General features: G+C 39.2%; 1 protein-coding gene across 1 annotated transcript; it reads right to left on the bottom strand.

Annotated features, from left to right (window-relative positions):
- Positions 1-7,818: 7,818 nt before the first annotated feature.
- GAS2L3 (growth arrest specific 2 like 3) lies at positions 7,819-14,423 on the bottom strand. Its single transcript, XM_041409853.1, has 5 exons — positions 14,282-14,423; positions 11,660-11,723; positions 10,840-10,978; positions 9,898-10,005; positions 7,819-9,189 (listed from the first exon to the last, which is right to left on the bottom strand). Exons 1-5 carry the CDS (start codon positions 14,412-14,414, stop codon positions 7,819-7,821), a joined length of 1,815 nt encoding a protein of 604 aa, XP_041265787.1. The 5' UTR covers positions 14,415-14,423.
- Positions 14,424-16,476: the final 2,053 nt, after the last annotated feature.

The raw sequence follows: 16,476 nt of genomic DNA, 5'->3' as shown, positions 1-16,476 counted from the left end.
CACTTTGATCTTGATCAAAATTTCTTTATTTTTGGGAGATAGATACAGCTTTTTAATCTTCCAAGTGTGACAATGCTGCCTGTCCCATTATGAGGCTGAGGTGGTTGTAGTGTGTGACTGGAGATCTGGGGGTGAAGAGGGAGAAGGCAAGGCCTGAACAATGCTGTTGTAGAAAAGTCAGCAAAGGTTTTTGAGACCATAGGTATGACTTCATGACTGCTAAGAGAATTTCCTCATTGAGGAGACCTAAATTAAGCTTATGTGCTTTTTTAAAGCTTTATAAAGCCCACTCAACTCAATCCTTAGAAAATCAATCACAGAATGCCTTCTTGTGGAGTCACAGCAAGCGCAACATTCTCTCACAAATGACAGTTCTCCAGGCACACGTTTCCACTAGAATGTTCACAAGAAGTTTGTTGATCAAGTTGGTAGTGACTGGCTAGGAAGATAAATAATAAAAAATGGCAAATAGAGAAGCATCAGCTGTATGTTGTATGCAGATAGTCCTTCTTCATTGTTTTCTTCCCTTCACCTTTGGTATTATACTGGTAGGTTATAGCCCAAACCCAGCTGAATAACTCAAACACTGTTTGAACCTAGCTGTATCTTCCACTAGTACAAGCACCTATTTTTGCTTGATTTGAACATGAGCACTTATGGCAGCGGCATGGAGTAGAATAGCGAAACTGGAATGGACCTATGCCATTCATTTAGTCCAAAGATACTTACAGTGTGGTCCAGAACTTGTGGAACAGAGAGACTTTTGGTTTCGTTCTACAGAACAACATACAAAATGATCAAATAATTTTGGAGGCAGATATTATAAGTTTAGGAAATGACAGAAATAAATTGGTCAGAGTTGCTTGTAGCTCCTGAACTCAGATCCCTTACCTGCATTTAGATGAGATGAGCCGTAAATTCCTGAAGATTGGTTCTGCATCCTTGGGAGGGGTAGATGAACATGTTGAAGGAATACAGGAAAGCTGTATGATTTTTCTCGTGCTTCAGGTAAAAAAATTCTCTCTCTATGAACAAGATTCATATGTCCTCTTTTTTCTTTCTACGTCCCTGCATGATATTAGGCAACTGAGATAAGCCCACTGTTTCACAAAGAGCTACTTTACTGTCTTGTTAGAAGCGTTTGACTCAAGCCCATTATTCAAATTTGCAATGCTGCTAAGCACTCCCAAGATAGAAAGCAAAATCACCTGAAATTTTAAAGTTATTCAGTCCGGTATCATCACACTATCACATTAACTACTTTGAAGTGCAAGTTAATTGACTCAATTGAATGGATACTTGAATCTCAGTGACTTTCAGCCCTGACTTTCCTCAAGTTTAAGGAGATAAGCCTCAAGAAACATTCAGGTGCTGGGAGATCCTGCAAATACCCATATGACAATGATTCACTGCCTTCATGACAGGCTAGAAAATAAGGCAAGGGGTCACACACTGATGTGCAGAGAGAATCCCCAGTACTGAACAACTGCTTAAGCAGGTAGAGCTGTCTCTTCTACAGGCTGAGTGAAACAGCATTCTGATGAAATCATCATTGATAATAATTGAAATCATAGTTGATAACGGACATGTGTGTCAAAATGATAGACTCATAGGATGGTTTGGGTTAGAAGGCACCTTCAAGACCATCTAGCTCCAATGTCCCTGTCACAGGCAGGGACAACTTCCATTAGACCAGGTAGCTCAAAGCTCCATCCAGCCTGGCCTTGAGTATTTCCACAGATGAGCCAACCACAACTTCTCTGAGCGACCTGTGCCCCACCACTGTCATAGTGAAGGATTCCTTCCTAACATCCAATCTAAACCTACCTTCTTCCAGTTTAACATCACTACCCCTTATCCTATCACTCACTACATGCCCCCATAAAAAGCGCTCTTCAGCATTCCTGAAGGTCCTCTTTAGGTCCTGAAAGACTGCAATGAGGTTTCCCCAGAGCCTCCTCTCCTCCAGCCTGAACAATCTCTGAGCATGTCTTCATAGGAGAGGTGCTCAAGCCCCTCTGATCATCTTCATGGCCCTTCTTTGGACTTGTTCCGGCAGGTCCACATCCTTCTTATGCTGAGGTCCCAGAACTGAGCACAGTGCTCCAAGTACTTTATGCATGCTAGTGAAAGAGTTACACTTACCCATCTGAATTACAGCTTTCTCTAAACTCTTGTGAATGTTTGATTTCACAGACCTAATATGTTACTTTTACACACCAGTGTAAATGGACTGTGACTTAAGGACCTGAGTCTTGGGGAAACTCATGGGGTTTTAAGAAGGAAATCACAGAGAAACTTCAATATTTTTCATTAAACAATTAAGCCCATCCATAATCTAGCAGACATTCTTATGGTCACTGTCACGTACATCACCAAAAATGATTCTTCATGGATATATTTGTAAATAATTTGACCTAGCAAAATATCCTACTACAGCTAAGAGTGTTTTAAAATCCAGACTATACAATTGTGTAGTCAGAAAAACCTCCCAAATCTAATGTATTATACAAGAGTTTAATTCCAGGGTTATAGACCCAGAAAAAGATATTTAGTTTGATTTTTAAATTAACTCATTCTGCTGCTCTTTTCTTTGGATGCAGCAATAAATAACGTCATGGTACTTTAAGAGTCAGTGCTGCAATGTGTACACAATAAAAGCAATTTATTATAGTTTTGTTTCACAGGTGTCTATAGAGCAGTGTATTCAGCAAAAAGGAAAAAAAAAAGCTGTGAAGCAACATACTGTTCATCAGGATGACACATCACAGTAATTATTTCTGTTCTTCTGAGAATATAGGTTCTGCTACAAGGCACTTTTTGTTACAGCAGCAGTGCTTCAGAAAAGTAAATAATAATGATACTTATATAAAAGTTCAGCAAATTAGAAGATTCTCAACCTGAATTTCAACAATTACTTTTATTTTAAAATGCAAGAGGTAAAGTATATGCTTTTACTGTAAAGATGCAGGTAACTGACTTTAACATGGTTCTTATGAGGTGCCCTGTCTGAGTATTTTGACAAACACTAATGTATTCCACTTTTCCCGAGTGAATATCCTAACAGGGGGTTTGAGGAAACATGCAAGTTTGGCTTTGTTTAGTAGGAGCTCAGCTTTGCACAGTACTTTCTGACTCAGCACTAAAGGCCAATTTTACATCAAAGTTCTATGCTGCAATCTTACCTTCTAAAAACTCTTAGCACAACAAATCTGTCAATACTTTCTGCCTAGCTACATTTTTTGGAGAAATGGCCAGCTGCTCCCATCCTGTAAGGTTTTTTTCCATCTGGAACAAAATACTTCACACAAAATGCCATAATAGCTTTGCTTCAGACATCTAGCCCTCCCCAAATAGAAAGCCATCCACTGCTGGCACTCCCACCAGCTGACATACCTGAAAGTTCACTTCTCAGTTAATGGGGATTGCTGGCTAGGTAGATCTGAACTGTGAGCAGATCTCACCCCTCAAATATTTTAATGGTTTATTTTTTATTAAAATGTCTGAAAGGTATAAGTGCTGAACTTATTTACATTGCAGACAATTTATTTTTCAAAACTTCTATTACAGAAGTGATCTTCAATCTTGGCTTTTAAAGAAAATTAAAAGGAGGTTTCCAAGAATGTACTTGCATGAAAGGGTCTTACAGCATTAAATGTCTCTTGCATTACTTATATCATGCCAAGTATGGATTTTGCTAGCTAAAGATTTTACTTGAATTAAAGAGAAAAGTTTTGCCCGTGCATTTCTAGAGAAGTTAAGGGCTTTACATTGTCAGAGTAGTGTCTATAAAATTGACACCAGATGGCCCCATAGAACTCACTCACCTAACAAACAGATTTCAGTTTCCCTGTAGAGAAAAAGAAAAGGAGCTGCATAGTTTGATGTTTAAAATTATTGGTGCTTCATGTTTTACAAGGAAAACTGCCCTGAAATCTACCCGATATAGATAGATATGATTAGGATATATAAAATAGGGTTAGGATACTTACCTGAGAAGATCTTGGAGAGCCTTTGCATTTTATTGGCCAGCTGTAACAGCATCTCTTAAAAAAACAAGCTGCAACTAACACTTATGCAGAGCTTGGTCCTGTAGGAACAAGGATGGTAGATGCCACTTGCACGTGCTTACTAGACACAGCTGAAGTGGAAGGGTAAGTCTATGTGATTTGGCACCAGTGCCAGACTGCCAGGAACTGAAGACACTTTGGAACAGCAGACAAAGGCAGGCTTTAAAACAGTTTAAAAAAATAGAATAGGGAAGGGGGAAAACAAAGTTAATTAGGTGGTTCCAGTGAGAACACCCAATTCTCCATCCAACAAAACTAATTAAATTTCTGTCATTAATGGTAACAGACACAGAGATAGATCTTTTGTTGACAAGATATAAGCAGGGAAAATATGGCAGACAGGTTCTTTATATTTCAAGTAGAGCTGCAACTCTCTTATTTCTATACAACTTTCTGGTATATCTGAAACTACTTAGGCTCATTCCTAGATGAGCCTAGGAAAGGGTAGGATGCTCCTTCCACACAATTAGTCACACTGACAACAAGGTCAGAGTAAAAATGCCTTGAACTCCAAACAAAGCAATGGATTAGATACAGCTATTTATGCCAGAGAAGGAATCTACTATTTATGTGGTGGCAGAGGGAAAACATGAGCCTTCTGAAATGCATGCTCTTTCCCTCCCTGCAAAAAGATGTCAGGAGAAGAAACGTGTGCACATAAAAAGGTGCAGTGTATGTTTATTTTAAATAAGTACTCATACAGAGGACATCGATATCACATGGAGAATCCAGTCAGATTCTTGCTCCAAATTATCTTTCCCTCACAAAAGGTAATATAAACTGAAGATTAGACTTGCCATTTGGCAACAAACATTGTAAAAATAGTACATATTCCCATTAGGATGTTTGTTACACCTTCTTGGCTCACCTCATGTTACATGACTATGCAGCTGACAACTACAATTTCCACAGAAGTTGGATCACACTCAAATACACTCTTTTTATAATAAAACCAAACCAAGTCTACCCATATGTAACTTTAGATTAGCTGATTAAGGTTTCAACTGTAACAGTTTATGCATTTTTATTTCAATTTTGAACTTTAAAATTCAGTTTATTACATGACATCATATATCAAAGATGAAGCCATTTGCTTCATTTTCTCTGTAGTTCAGAAAGGTAGATGGTGAAGTTGCCTTACACTGAGATCCAAGAGCCTCAGTGTTTAAATTGACGCTAAGAACTTTGTAAATGGTTTAAAAGGTGCTGTGGGTTGAACCCATGCAGCAGCCAAGTGCCTGTGCAGCTGCTCACTCCCCTTATCTCTCCTCCACCCCCAGCAAGATAAGGAGAGAGGAGCACCAAAAGCAAAACTCACTGGCTGGGATAAAGAGTTTAATGAATGAAGAAAAGATAGGAAAAGTAAACCATGAAGTGATGCAAAGGCAATCCTTCACTACTCTCACAGACAGACTGATGCCCAGCCAGCTGGCAAAAAACCACCTTAGAAGCCACACAATCTGCATGCCCTTCTTTCTCTACCTCTTCCTTCTTTTTATAGTTTTATGATATGGAATAGCCCTTTGGCCAGTTCAGGTTGGCCAGTTCCCAGCCATGTCACTCCCAATCTCCTGCCTACTCACTGTGTGGGCAGAGCAGGAACAAGAAAGACTTGACCCTGGAAGGGTTGTTCAGCAACAGCTCAAACAACAACATGTTATCAACATGGGTTTAGGTTTTAAATCTAAGACACAGCCCCATATGGGATGCCACGAAGAAAGTTAACTGCATCTCTTCCAGACCCATTACAGAAAGAAAACCCCAAGAAGTCAGCTATTAATCTGCATGAGATATGTCACATGTAACTCACCATTTGGAAGCCCAAAAATAAAAAGCAAGTCATCTACTGTAAAATGCTTTCAGCATATGAAACCATGTGCCAGATTAATCAAACCTGACAGGAAGCCACTATAGTCAATACTCTGCCTAACACCGTAGCAGCGGCTTTGACCAGGGTACATATAAAACAAGCAAGCCCAAGGCCTTCCCCAAACATACAGCTTTGTATGGAATCCTGTGGGACCCACATTATCAAAACAGATCTGTTTTCCTCCTACAGTTTGGATACTGGCATCTACTGCTGACTCCCAGCAGGTTGTGAGCAGTATTGTACAGTAGATATGCATAAATAGAATCATAAATTAAATAGAATAAGCTAACAAGGTGCTCAGAAAAGCAGCTCTATGACCCTGCCACATCACGTGAGAACTCAGTTTACAAAGTTTGGTTACTCTAGTTCCAGAAAAACAAAAACCAGCAAAGCAAAAATAAAACTCCTTAACAACAGAAACTACATATTCCATGGAACTCTTCTCCTTTTAAAAAGACTTCCCTGTTCCACCATCCAGAAGCCTTTATGGCAGTGACATCCACTCCTGCCCATTAATAGACTGGGAATGGAGGGCAGAAATGATGGTCTGTGGAAACCATCAGTGTATCTTCAAAGACCTTCAGAGCTCCTCAGAGTCTGGAGGGACAACTGTTCATTAACCCCAAAATAATCCAAACAGCACTACTCCCAAAACCAGTAGTTTTTTCATCTACCATGGAGCTCACTTCTCAAGGGTAAAGGTGTTGAGCACCACAGATGTTTAATCCACTGAAAGACTTCAGGAGCTGGGTGTAAACAGTGCATAGCTTTCTGGCACTTCAGGATGTTTAAAGGCAAATGCAGACTATATTCCTCTTCGGGAAACTACTTCTCACCTCCAGAGAGTGATAGAGCAGCACCAGGAAAGAGGTCTCCATAAATAAAACAAAAAGGCCACTGCAGACTAGAGTGCCAACAAAAATTAACCCCTAGCACTGAGAAAAGTATTTAGCAATTCAGTCCTACATGCAAAGGCCACTCCTGCAGAGCAGTAAAGCTCTGCTAGAACAGGTCGGTGCTTGCAGGTCAGTGTTGCTGCAGCAGGAGCTGTTTTGGGGCTCCAACCCAGGAGCAGGAGCTGGTGTGGGACTGCAGCCCAGGCAAAATGTCTTCCCTAGAACGCAGAAGCTATCTCTCCATATAGCAAGTGTTCTAGGAAAGCTAGTCAGATTTGAACATGAACTAAGCAAGGTTTTCTGCCCTGGGTTTTAAAGGTAGTATTGCTCACTGGAGAGTTCTGCCCTGAATTTGAGAGGCTAAGGCACAATGAAAGTGAGCAATCAAGGCCATTATTATTGGTGTCCAATTTAAAACAAACCAAGCTCCATTTCCAAGTGAGCTGAATTCACTTTAAGGCATTTGGGGGGGCACAATGAACACTGATAACAGCATCTGTCAAATATAAACAGGACTAGAAAATTCTTCTCTTTCCAAAACATGTGACCCAGATTTGGGTTCTGGGATACCAGTGAACAAAACCTAGTTTTGTTTGAGGTATTAGAAATTTTACAGCTTGTACACAGCTCTGTCGCTGGCCACACAGCTCAATGCAGATGCGCCAGAACCACCAGAGTTCTGCTGCAAAAGCATCAGCCTTAATTCCCCTTTCCTCTCCCATACATTTTTGCAGCAGATCAAGGATATTTGCCATTCCACAGCACCACACAGCAAGTAAGCTCACTTCTAAACGTATCCAAATAAAAGTTTCTAAACCGTAAAATAAACACAGTTCTTACAGTAAGTTAGGCAGCAAAAGGCAGGTTATACTTAATATTTCATATTAAATGTAGTGTTATTAACTTTTTTTCCTTGTCCTCAGTGTAGCAGTTACAAGAGGCCCTTTTGAACAGAGACTTCCACAGAAAGTAACAAATTAGTTTACTTTCTGGGCTTTTTAGTCCCTGTCATAACAAAATAGTGATCATCTTGCCTGCTCTTCATAAGAGGAACTTTTGATGTACCAGGTGTTCCTTTGTTATATGCCTGCTCCTTTGGGAGTGGCTTCTTGGCTGCTGGGGCCAAGCTTTTGTTTGTTTGCAAGTTTTTGGTTGAATGCTGACCCTTTGTGGAAGGCTGTGCTGGCTTTTTGGTCACTGCTGCTTTGGCTGAAGTTTGAGGGAGCCGTACAACAGACAAAGGTGTGCGTTCAGCAGGTTTGGATAAAGAGGGTCCAACCTGAGGGGGGTTACTGGCATTTGGCTGCTTGCTGCCAGCTGATGACACATTTTTGCTTGTAGTTAACAATGGATGTGGTGAATTTGATGCTTTGCTAAAGGCAAGGGAAGGTGCAGAAGCGGAAAGTTTTAGCTCGGAAGCAGTTTTCAAGTTCCTTGCCAGGTAAGAAGTTGTTTGTGGGGCTTTCTGAGGATGCCGAGACCCAGCACCTGACATCTGAGTATCATTTTCAGGAGGCTTTGCAAGGAGTTGCTGAGAATGAGCAAACTTGGCAACAGCGTGCAGATTTGTAACCGGCAGCCGAGCAGCCCTGGGAGCAGCTGAATTTGCCTTGGTTTTAGTGGCAGATACAGGTCTGCATTTAGCAGGGACACACTTCTGGTTTGAAGTGGTTGTTCCAGCTGTCCCAGACAAGAGAGATGGCTGTTTTTTAGAGGGTGAGATGGCACGATGAGGTGCTGGGGAGCCCTGAGGCAGGGCAAATTTCACCTTGGTAGCATCGGGGGACCGAATACGTTTGCGCAACGTTTCAGAGGGAACAGGAGCTGCTCTTGCTCCTGCACGTGAAGAACTTTTGCTTCCAGGCTGTGAAGGAGCAGAAGCTGGTGAGTTGCATGCAGGAGACTCCAGTTTCTTTGAGGTGCCAGCTAGTGGTTTGAAAGGCGACCGCACAGCTGCTGCTGAGGACCCTTGTAATTTGGACCTGACTGTTGATGACTTGGCAGTGGAAGATGGGGTCACTGGCACTCTTGGTGATGCCAGGGCAGGGGACTGAGGACGTTTAGCTAAAGCCTTCTTGGCACTGGCTCCAAGACCTAAAACAGGAGCAGGAGGTTTTGATGGCTGCTTTTCAAACATATTGACAGCTGACATTGGATTCATAAGAGGAGGCTCCTGATTTCTAGCTGACAAGGTGGGGACGCTGTCACTGGTGACCCCTTTCTGAAATGCCAGGATTTTTTGTTCCAGAGTTGCAAACTGAAGCACTCGGCATGGATCATATTTGAGCAGAAAACCTTGAAGAGTGTCCCAGCCTCCACCAACACGTACCATCACATGCTTGCCATGTAGCATCTGAGAATGGGGAAGAGGGGGTGGGAGCAGAAGAACAAGAGAAATTATTTTTTTATTTGTCTTCATCTTACATTACCACCTATTGAAATAGACTAAAAATAGCACTTCCTTTCTTACAGAGAAACATTTTAAAACAGAAATTATGTGATAAACAAGGTTTTTGCTTCTCAATTATTTTATTAGATAGCTTCTCCTGGACAGATAGTAATTCTATGTCAGAAAATAATGGAAACATCTTTACAAAAGACATTTTAACCATTCCAGAAGAATCTTTGTTTAGTACACAGAGTTTTGGGCATGGGCTTAATTTAAATTATGTCCTGGCAACACAAACTCTTATGATTGCTGATGAGAGTACTCAATAACCCTATAAAGTATAAACCCCAAGAATCTAGGTTTTAAAAAAGCAACATTCTCAGGATATTTTATGGCATTATCCTTATTTATGTTGCAAGTCATTACTGAAATTTTAGAGGAGCCACAGAGAAATATTATCTTAGCTTAGTGTGGTTGTAAAATCAATGTTTGTGGATCAAAGATGTAAAAATGGAGTAATTACACCTATTTAGAATAAGGGATTGAATGTCAAGTTGTCCCAACCTAAACAATTCTGTAATTCTAAAATACTCCATAAAAATGAGGTATTTCACGTAAAAGCATTTCTCTCTCCAAAATAAATATAAATCAGAGTTCTAAAAAACTACTTACTCGTATGAAGAGTATTTTATCTCCCAGCCTATAACGTCCCTCTGACAAGTATTCAATCGAAAATCGATGGGAACAACTGCAGGGAGGATCTTCTGCTATATGTTTTACCTAGTTATTAAATTAAAAGCATTTGTTAGTATTCTGACAGAAGCACAAGTTTAACCATCTATTGAGTTAATCTTCTATTAAGATGGAAGACACAAGAAGGAAACAACTGAGAAAAGGGGAAAGGGAGTCCCCAAATAAATGCTGGCTAGAGAAGATCTGCCTCTGAGAGCCACTTACAAATGTAACAAATTGGAAGGGTGAGACTGTTGCCAAGAAGGAGAAATAGTGAGTTTTCAGAGAAAGTAAGGATCTGGTGGCTGACATTCCCAAAGAAACAGAATTTTTACATCACAACACAGAGGAAATTTAAAACAAGTGGATTTTTAAGCAGAATAGGAAAATTGTTCATCATTTCCTCTGGACCAATTCACAAGCTGTACAAATAATTTCCTTTTCTGCATACATATTCATTTTCCAATTGATACAGCTACAGAGGTTTGACTTAAATTCTTCTTTCAAAAGACTTTCATCAAAGCCTACTTTAACATCTGATTAAGTTTCATGAAAGATCAAATTGAAGAGAAACATTCATTGCAGTCATAGAATATCGACACCAGAAAAACTGAGTAAGAGCATTTCTTATACTCAAAGAAGCAAGGAAAAGGAAGATGGGAAAGGAAATCAATGTAGGTTATATGCACTCCAAAACATACAGAACAGCATTTTATTTACATTTTCAAAACAAATTGATAAAAAGAGGTGCATACCCTTCTGTTTGAGAAGGCTGACACATATTAGATGAAAATCAGTCTGTCCTTACTGAGACAGATCATACAAGTTCAAAACTAAGAGTTTAATTTAAAGCCCATATCACACTAAGCAAGTAGCACTTACTGCCTCGTGGAGCTCCCCATGGTGACAACAGGACTTTGGTGTGCTAAGAGGTGATGGTGGTCCAGAGGTCATCAGCAGGGTTTCTTCCAGCTCAATTTCCTTCTCTAGTTTTACAAGTACAGGAGGTTCAACTCCATACCTCAAATACCAAAGCAGAGTGTTTAATTACTTATTTACTAAAGAAAACAAAAAAAAAAACCTGATGATAACAAACTTGCAAAATTATAAGTGGCTTTACAGACAAGGACATCTGAATCAATCAGAGGAGTAACTGCCTGGATAATCCAAAAAGAAGGAACACCCCTGAGTTACTAGCAGACTCCCTTCCTAAGGTAGCCTTGGTGTCACCAGAGGATGTAGCAAAAATACTGCCAAAACTACACAGTTGAGGTCACATCCAATTTAGACAGACTATCTTAAATGTTCCAGCTCTGCACTAGAAATAAGTTAATTCTACATTGAGATAATAGAGATACTTTCCAAAAAGCTGAAAAATTTAAACCCTTAAAATCATATTTAATGCTCAGCGAGTTCTTCCAAGAGATACACATTATCTAGAAGATGAATGTATAACTTAAACACACAGCTATAGAAACCAGCATGGAACAGCTTCTCTCCAAGGAAAGAGTCTGATAAATATTTGAAAAAACATTCATATTGTATGATGGTTCTAGAAAAGCTATTCATTACTTTTTGCACAGAATTAACATCCACTGCATTGCACTTGACAGCTGCAAATAATGTCCTAACTTTGTTTTAGCTTTTACTTAGTAGGATGTGTCCATCAATTTCTTGTTGGGAGCATGTGTGGATCACATACCCGGATACAATGCGCCCAATTTCCAGCAGACAAAGATACACTTGTCTTGGATCCTTGTGCAACACTAAAAGGGATGAGAATAAAGAGGAGTTACAGTTCATATTTATTGCAGGAGGACTATGCAATTAGGTACAGCCAAGAGAAGGGAAGATGAGGTATCCATGACTATAAATTTCCCATCAACCTACCCAGAGGCAAGGTACATTATCATTGATAAAGCACTACATGCTTTACAACTCTAATTTTCTATTCCATAAAATCTTTAAACCCATCCTGGCACTCCTGAAACCACTCTTCCTCCTAAGAGAAATATATGTTATAATCTTCTTTCTTGATGAGAACAGGAAAGAAAGAGACATAAACGCTTCCCATTCCCTACTCCCAAATGCAATATCACACTCTTAAAGGTGAAGAGCACTTAACAACGACGAAAAGGAAAATGCACCCATCTGTTCATGCTCATGCCTACAGATACAGCTAGGTACATGTACTCTGGAGGTTACCATCCATAAGAGGATACCCTGCAAGAGCCCTAGCTGACACATGGATGGCTACACAGCCAGTCAGCCTGAGTGGTTCCTTGGCTGGGAAAGAACAATCTGGGTGACTGTTACCAGTTCAAAAAGCAACAGACCTTTTCTTATCACTACCTCAAAAGTTCCAGGTGAAATCCAACATCTTTCTGATATTCAACTTGATATTTGAAATGCCTTTGCTTGAAATGCGTTTCCTAAAGTATAATCCAAGTATGAAGTCAGATTTTCTTGTTTACATCATCTCCTCCAGTTTCTAAGCCGGCTTTTTAAAAGACCCAATTAGGAAGGGTAAATCTAGAATAGAAAGTTGACACAACCATAATCTAAAAGCTACTTTTAGAGGCCAATTCATCTCTTTTTTTAGTGTATAAATATGCATGTGCATGTGTGTGTATCTGCCAGCTGTAACAGAAGTGTTTTAATTTGCTTGAGTACAAAAGGAAAAAATCCAACTATGTCTCTAGCAAAGATCAAGACATTTGTTTCGGCTGGATGTCAAAGGGCACTGCACGATGCCTCCTCTTCCTTTCTGCTGTCTCAGGAACCTCTTGATTTATTTCCTTCTCAGTCATCTACACTTTTCAGGAGGTGCTGCTACATGTCCCTGATGGGAAAAAGACAATTGTCAACTTATCCTTCCCTTGTTTCATTCACGAAGAGTGGCTTGAAAGTCTGATGAAAAACACCAGTGGAAAGAATGTTTCATCTTGGAGGCTGCAAGTCTGCTCATTTCAACTGCCAAAAAGGCTCACAGAAGATTTTAATGCCACAAAGCAAGCTTGTGTCAAGAGTTAGACTTCAAAACACTTCTTTGCAATGAGTGAAAGCCACAGCACTAGGAAATCATGTCTGCTTATCTCAGGGAAGTTAAACAGGTTCTAGTTACCTGTCCACTTACAGGAACTAACATGTTTAAGCAATACAATTCATACAAGGAACTAAAAAAAAAAAAAAATTAAAATATTCTTGTAACTCAGTTCTACTCTGTATTGCCTGGCACTGAAAAAAGATACACTCACTAGTTAATCAAAATGAGACACGCAAATGACGGAGTTTTCTCAACTGTTTTAAAAGATGACTTACCCAGTAGAGATGCATGGGCAGTCCAGCCAGTATAAATAGCATTTCATTAGCATTAATGCTAATTAATAGCATTAATGTAACAAAGACTTCAAAATGCAGTAAATATTATGACAATTTCATATGGTTACTGAAAACAAAGATACTTCTCAGTTTTTCACTAGACTGCTGACAGGCAGATATTTTGCTTACTCAAAAAAAAAAAAAAGCCAAACAACAAAAAACAGAATTTGGCTTGCTATAGAAAGTGTTGTATTAATTAATTTTTACTGACATAATAGCTGGTAGAAGAGCATTTCCTTATTTATTATGTGGTGAAAGTACAATCCTCTTAACGAGCAGTTAAAAAAATTTTATTGCATTGCACCAGTCTAGAAGATGCTATACAGCACCAGTTGTGCACTGGGGCAGGCATACTCACAGTTAGTAATATTTATTTTTATAACTATCTTACTAAATGGGAAAATACAAATGGTTCAAAGTTATGTGTCCTGAAGTAAATGTTAATTACCAACAGGCTGTTGCCACTTCAGACACAATGCCCTGATGTCGTTACCAAATTTAACCATCTTGAATGTATCATTCTGAGGGATTTTTGCAAGAAGAAGGAGCTGTAATACCAAATAAAGGATCTTATTGTGAGTTGACTCCATGGCCCTGTGGTCTTCCCACACACAGAAAGTGAAACCACACTTTTCTCCTGTTTCTCAGTGGTTCTTTTCACTGAAGAAAAACACAGTATTTTGTTGCACAGCTCTCAATCCCCACTTCATCCCACACTGTAACTTTCAGAAGTTTGGAAAAGCATCATACAAGTTATATTAGTCATTGAACTGATTTTTGAACAAGGCTTTTACTTGGACACTGCCTTAAAAGAAATAAAAGCTTGCACTACACATGCAGAGTCAAGAGAAAAAAGTTCAAAAGTCTATAACAAAGCATCTCCCTGACCAGGTAGTGATTCACACAGACATCAAAGCAAATCTTACAAAAAAGACAGAGCTACCTAAGCCTTCAGATTCAAAGAGGTATGTCTCATCAACTCCAATGGCTCTACACCAGTTAAGAAAGTTGGCTGTATTATCTCTGGCAAAAAAAGATCCTGATGGAGCATCCTTCTTACATGGAACTTTTCTCATAGGAAAATTCTGGCAAGGGAAGAAAACAAAAAGTACATTGTACACATCAACATTACCAACATTACATTTCAAAGCATATTTGCAAAGAAAGAAAACAAAAAGTACATTGTACACATCAACATTACCAACAGATTTCAAAGCATATTTGCAAAGGAAAATACACCCTAAATTCAGAGTACAGAAACAGTTGTAACTGTTCATGTAATTTTGTGTTCACCTCACTATGTATTCCATGAAAAAAGCTACACTAACATAGAAGGCATTCTACTTTATCATTGTGAATAGTCACTGAGTGAACAGTCCTTTGTACTCCAAAGTAACAGAGACGTGCTTGAGATGCACATTTCAACTAAGCACTGCCTCTCAATGGAAACACCGAAGCCCATCTGCAGGTTTGGATCTTTCATGGCTGACCTGCACACGCGAGTTCAGCCACCGCTTCCTGGCATAAAACCAAATGCCAATGGATATCTTATTAACAACCCACACCAGTGTCAGGGCAACAAACTCCAGACTTGGACTAGATCTTCCTCTGGCAAGACTTCTACTGAAATCAAACTAAAAACCTAGTAAAGTCCTTGGGATGTGATTAACAAAGCAAGCAATTTGTTTGATGAGTTTATCCATCTATAAAGCCACTTTGTTGTTAATCAGTCTCTGGATATACAGCATACAAAACACTTCTCTGGGAAGCCTCACTCACCTGCTTTCCCTCTAACTACTGCTTAAAATTTAGGACTTTATACATGTATTTAAAAAAAGCATTATACAACTCACCCTTAAGTTATTTGTGCTACAACAATTTTTAACTGTGTTTTGAAGAACACCAATCAATTGGCAAAGCAGTACCCCATTATCAAGTTCTTCTAGCAGTTGTTCTGCTTTGACTTCCATTCCTTTAAGAAAAAGAAGGTCAATATTACAGTTTTTCCACAGAAGGCAAAGAAGTTTCATATGAACTTAGAGTCAACTCAAACAGCATTCCAGTGTTAAAGACTGAAAAATAGATGAAATTATATAAGTAAAATACAATAAAATATTACTTTAATTAGATTTTAATTAGACTAACAAGATTCAGAAATATAAATCAGAATTATTAATTGTGCAACCCTTAAGAGGTGGCAGCTAATAAAACTGAAATCAAAGCGTGCATTTTAATGCAATTCTCCCAGCCATTCAAACTCAAATACAGCAGCTCTTAAAAGTACTATAGATATTACACATCAGTGCTGACTAGAATATTGGAAGTGCTTTGAAATTCGTGAGAGAGTGAATTATTTTTAAGCTCACCCAGCAAGCCAGACAGCCAAATGGAGAGATCTTCTTGCATAGGCACCAAAGTGGCTTCGTGCCGCACAGAGATCCATTGGTCATAGAGGCACACATCTGCCAGCCCCGGCCCGTGCCTCGGAGTCAGAGGGCTTCGGGGACTCAGGGGAAGCTCATCTCCAAACCACACCTGCAGAGATTTCAGCAAGCTGAAGACAGGAAGCTCTAATATTTGCAGTCAGATGGCAAAAACTTGTGCTTCTGAATTAGACTGAAGAACTATTATTCAAAGAGCGTTCTCCTCCCTTTCAACAGATACAGCAAACCAATAGAGCAATCAAATGGTTCTGGTCTTGTTATGCACCAATATACCACTGCATTCCTTCTCTTGACTCCCTTGGATTTAAAATTACATACTTGCCTGAATACAGAATAAAGACAACATGCATTAAGTGCTTTGGGTTTTCTTAACTCCGCACATTTTAAGTCATGAAATCTGCAAGTTATCATACAATTTACTACAGACTACTGATTTCTTAAGCATTTCAGAGGCATTTTGTGCTTAAATCATTAAAAATTATAGCATCAAAAGAGGAAATGTTCCCATGCAAGGACGCATCACATTTTTTGAACACAAATACATTTCTATTCAGAATTCTACATCTTGTAAATGAGAGACTTCAGGAAAACGACCACAATGAAATTTTGTGAAGAAAAATTTCCAAGGACAGGATCTTTCTAGTATTCTTAACTATTTTCCTTCAGTTCAGTGTGAATGTAAAATATATTTATT

The sequence above is a fragment of the Onychostruthus taczanowskii genome, unplaced genomic scaffold (assembly GCF_017590055.1).
Source record: "Onychostruthus taczanowskii isolate IOZ18803 unplaced genomic scaffold, ASM1759005v1 scaffold31, whole genome shotgun sequence".
Classification (NCBI taxonomy): Eukaryota; Metazoa; Chordata; class Aves; order Passeriformes; family Passeridae; genus Onychostruthus; species Onychostruthus taczanowskii.
This window is presented reverse-complemented; position numbering and strand designations above follow the sequence as displayed.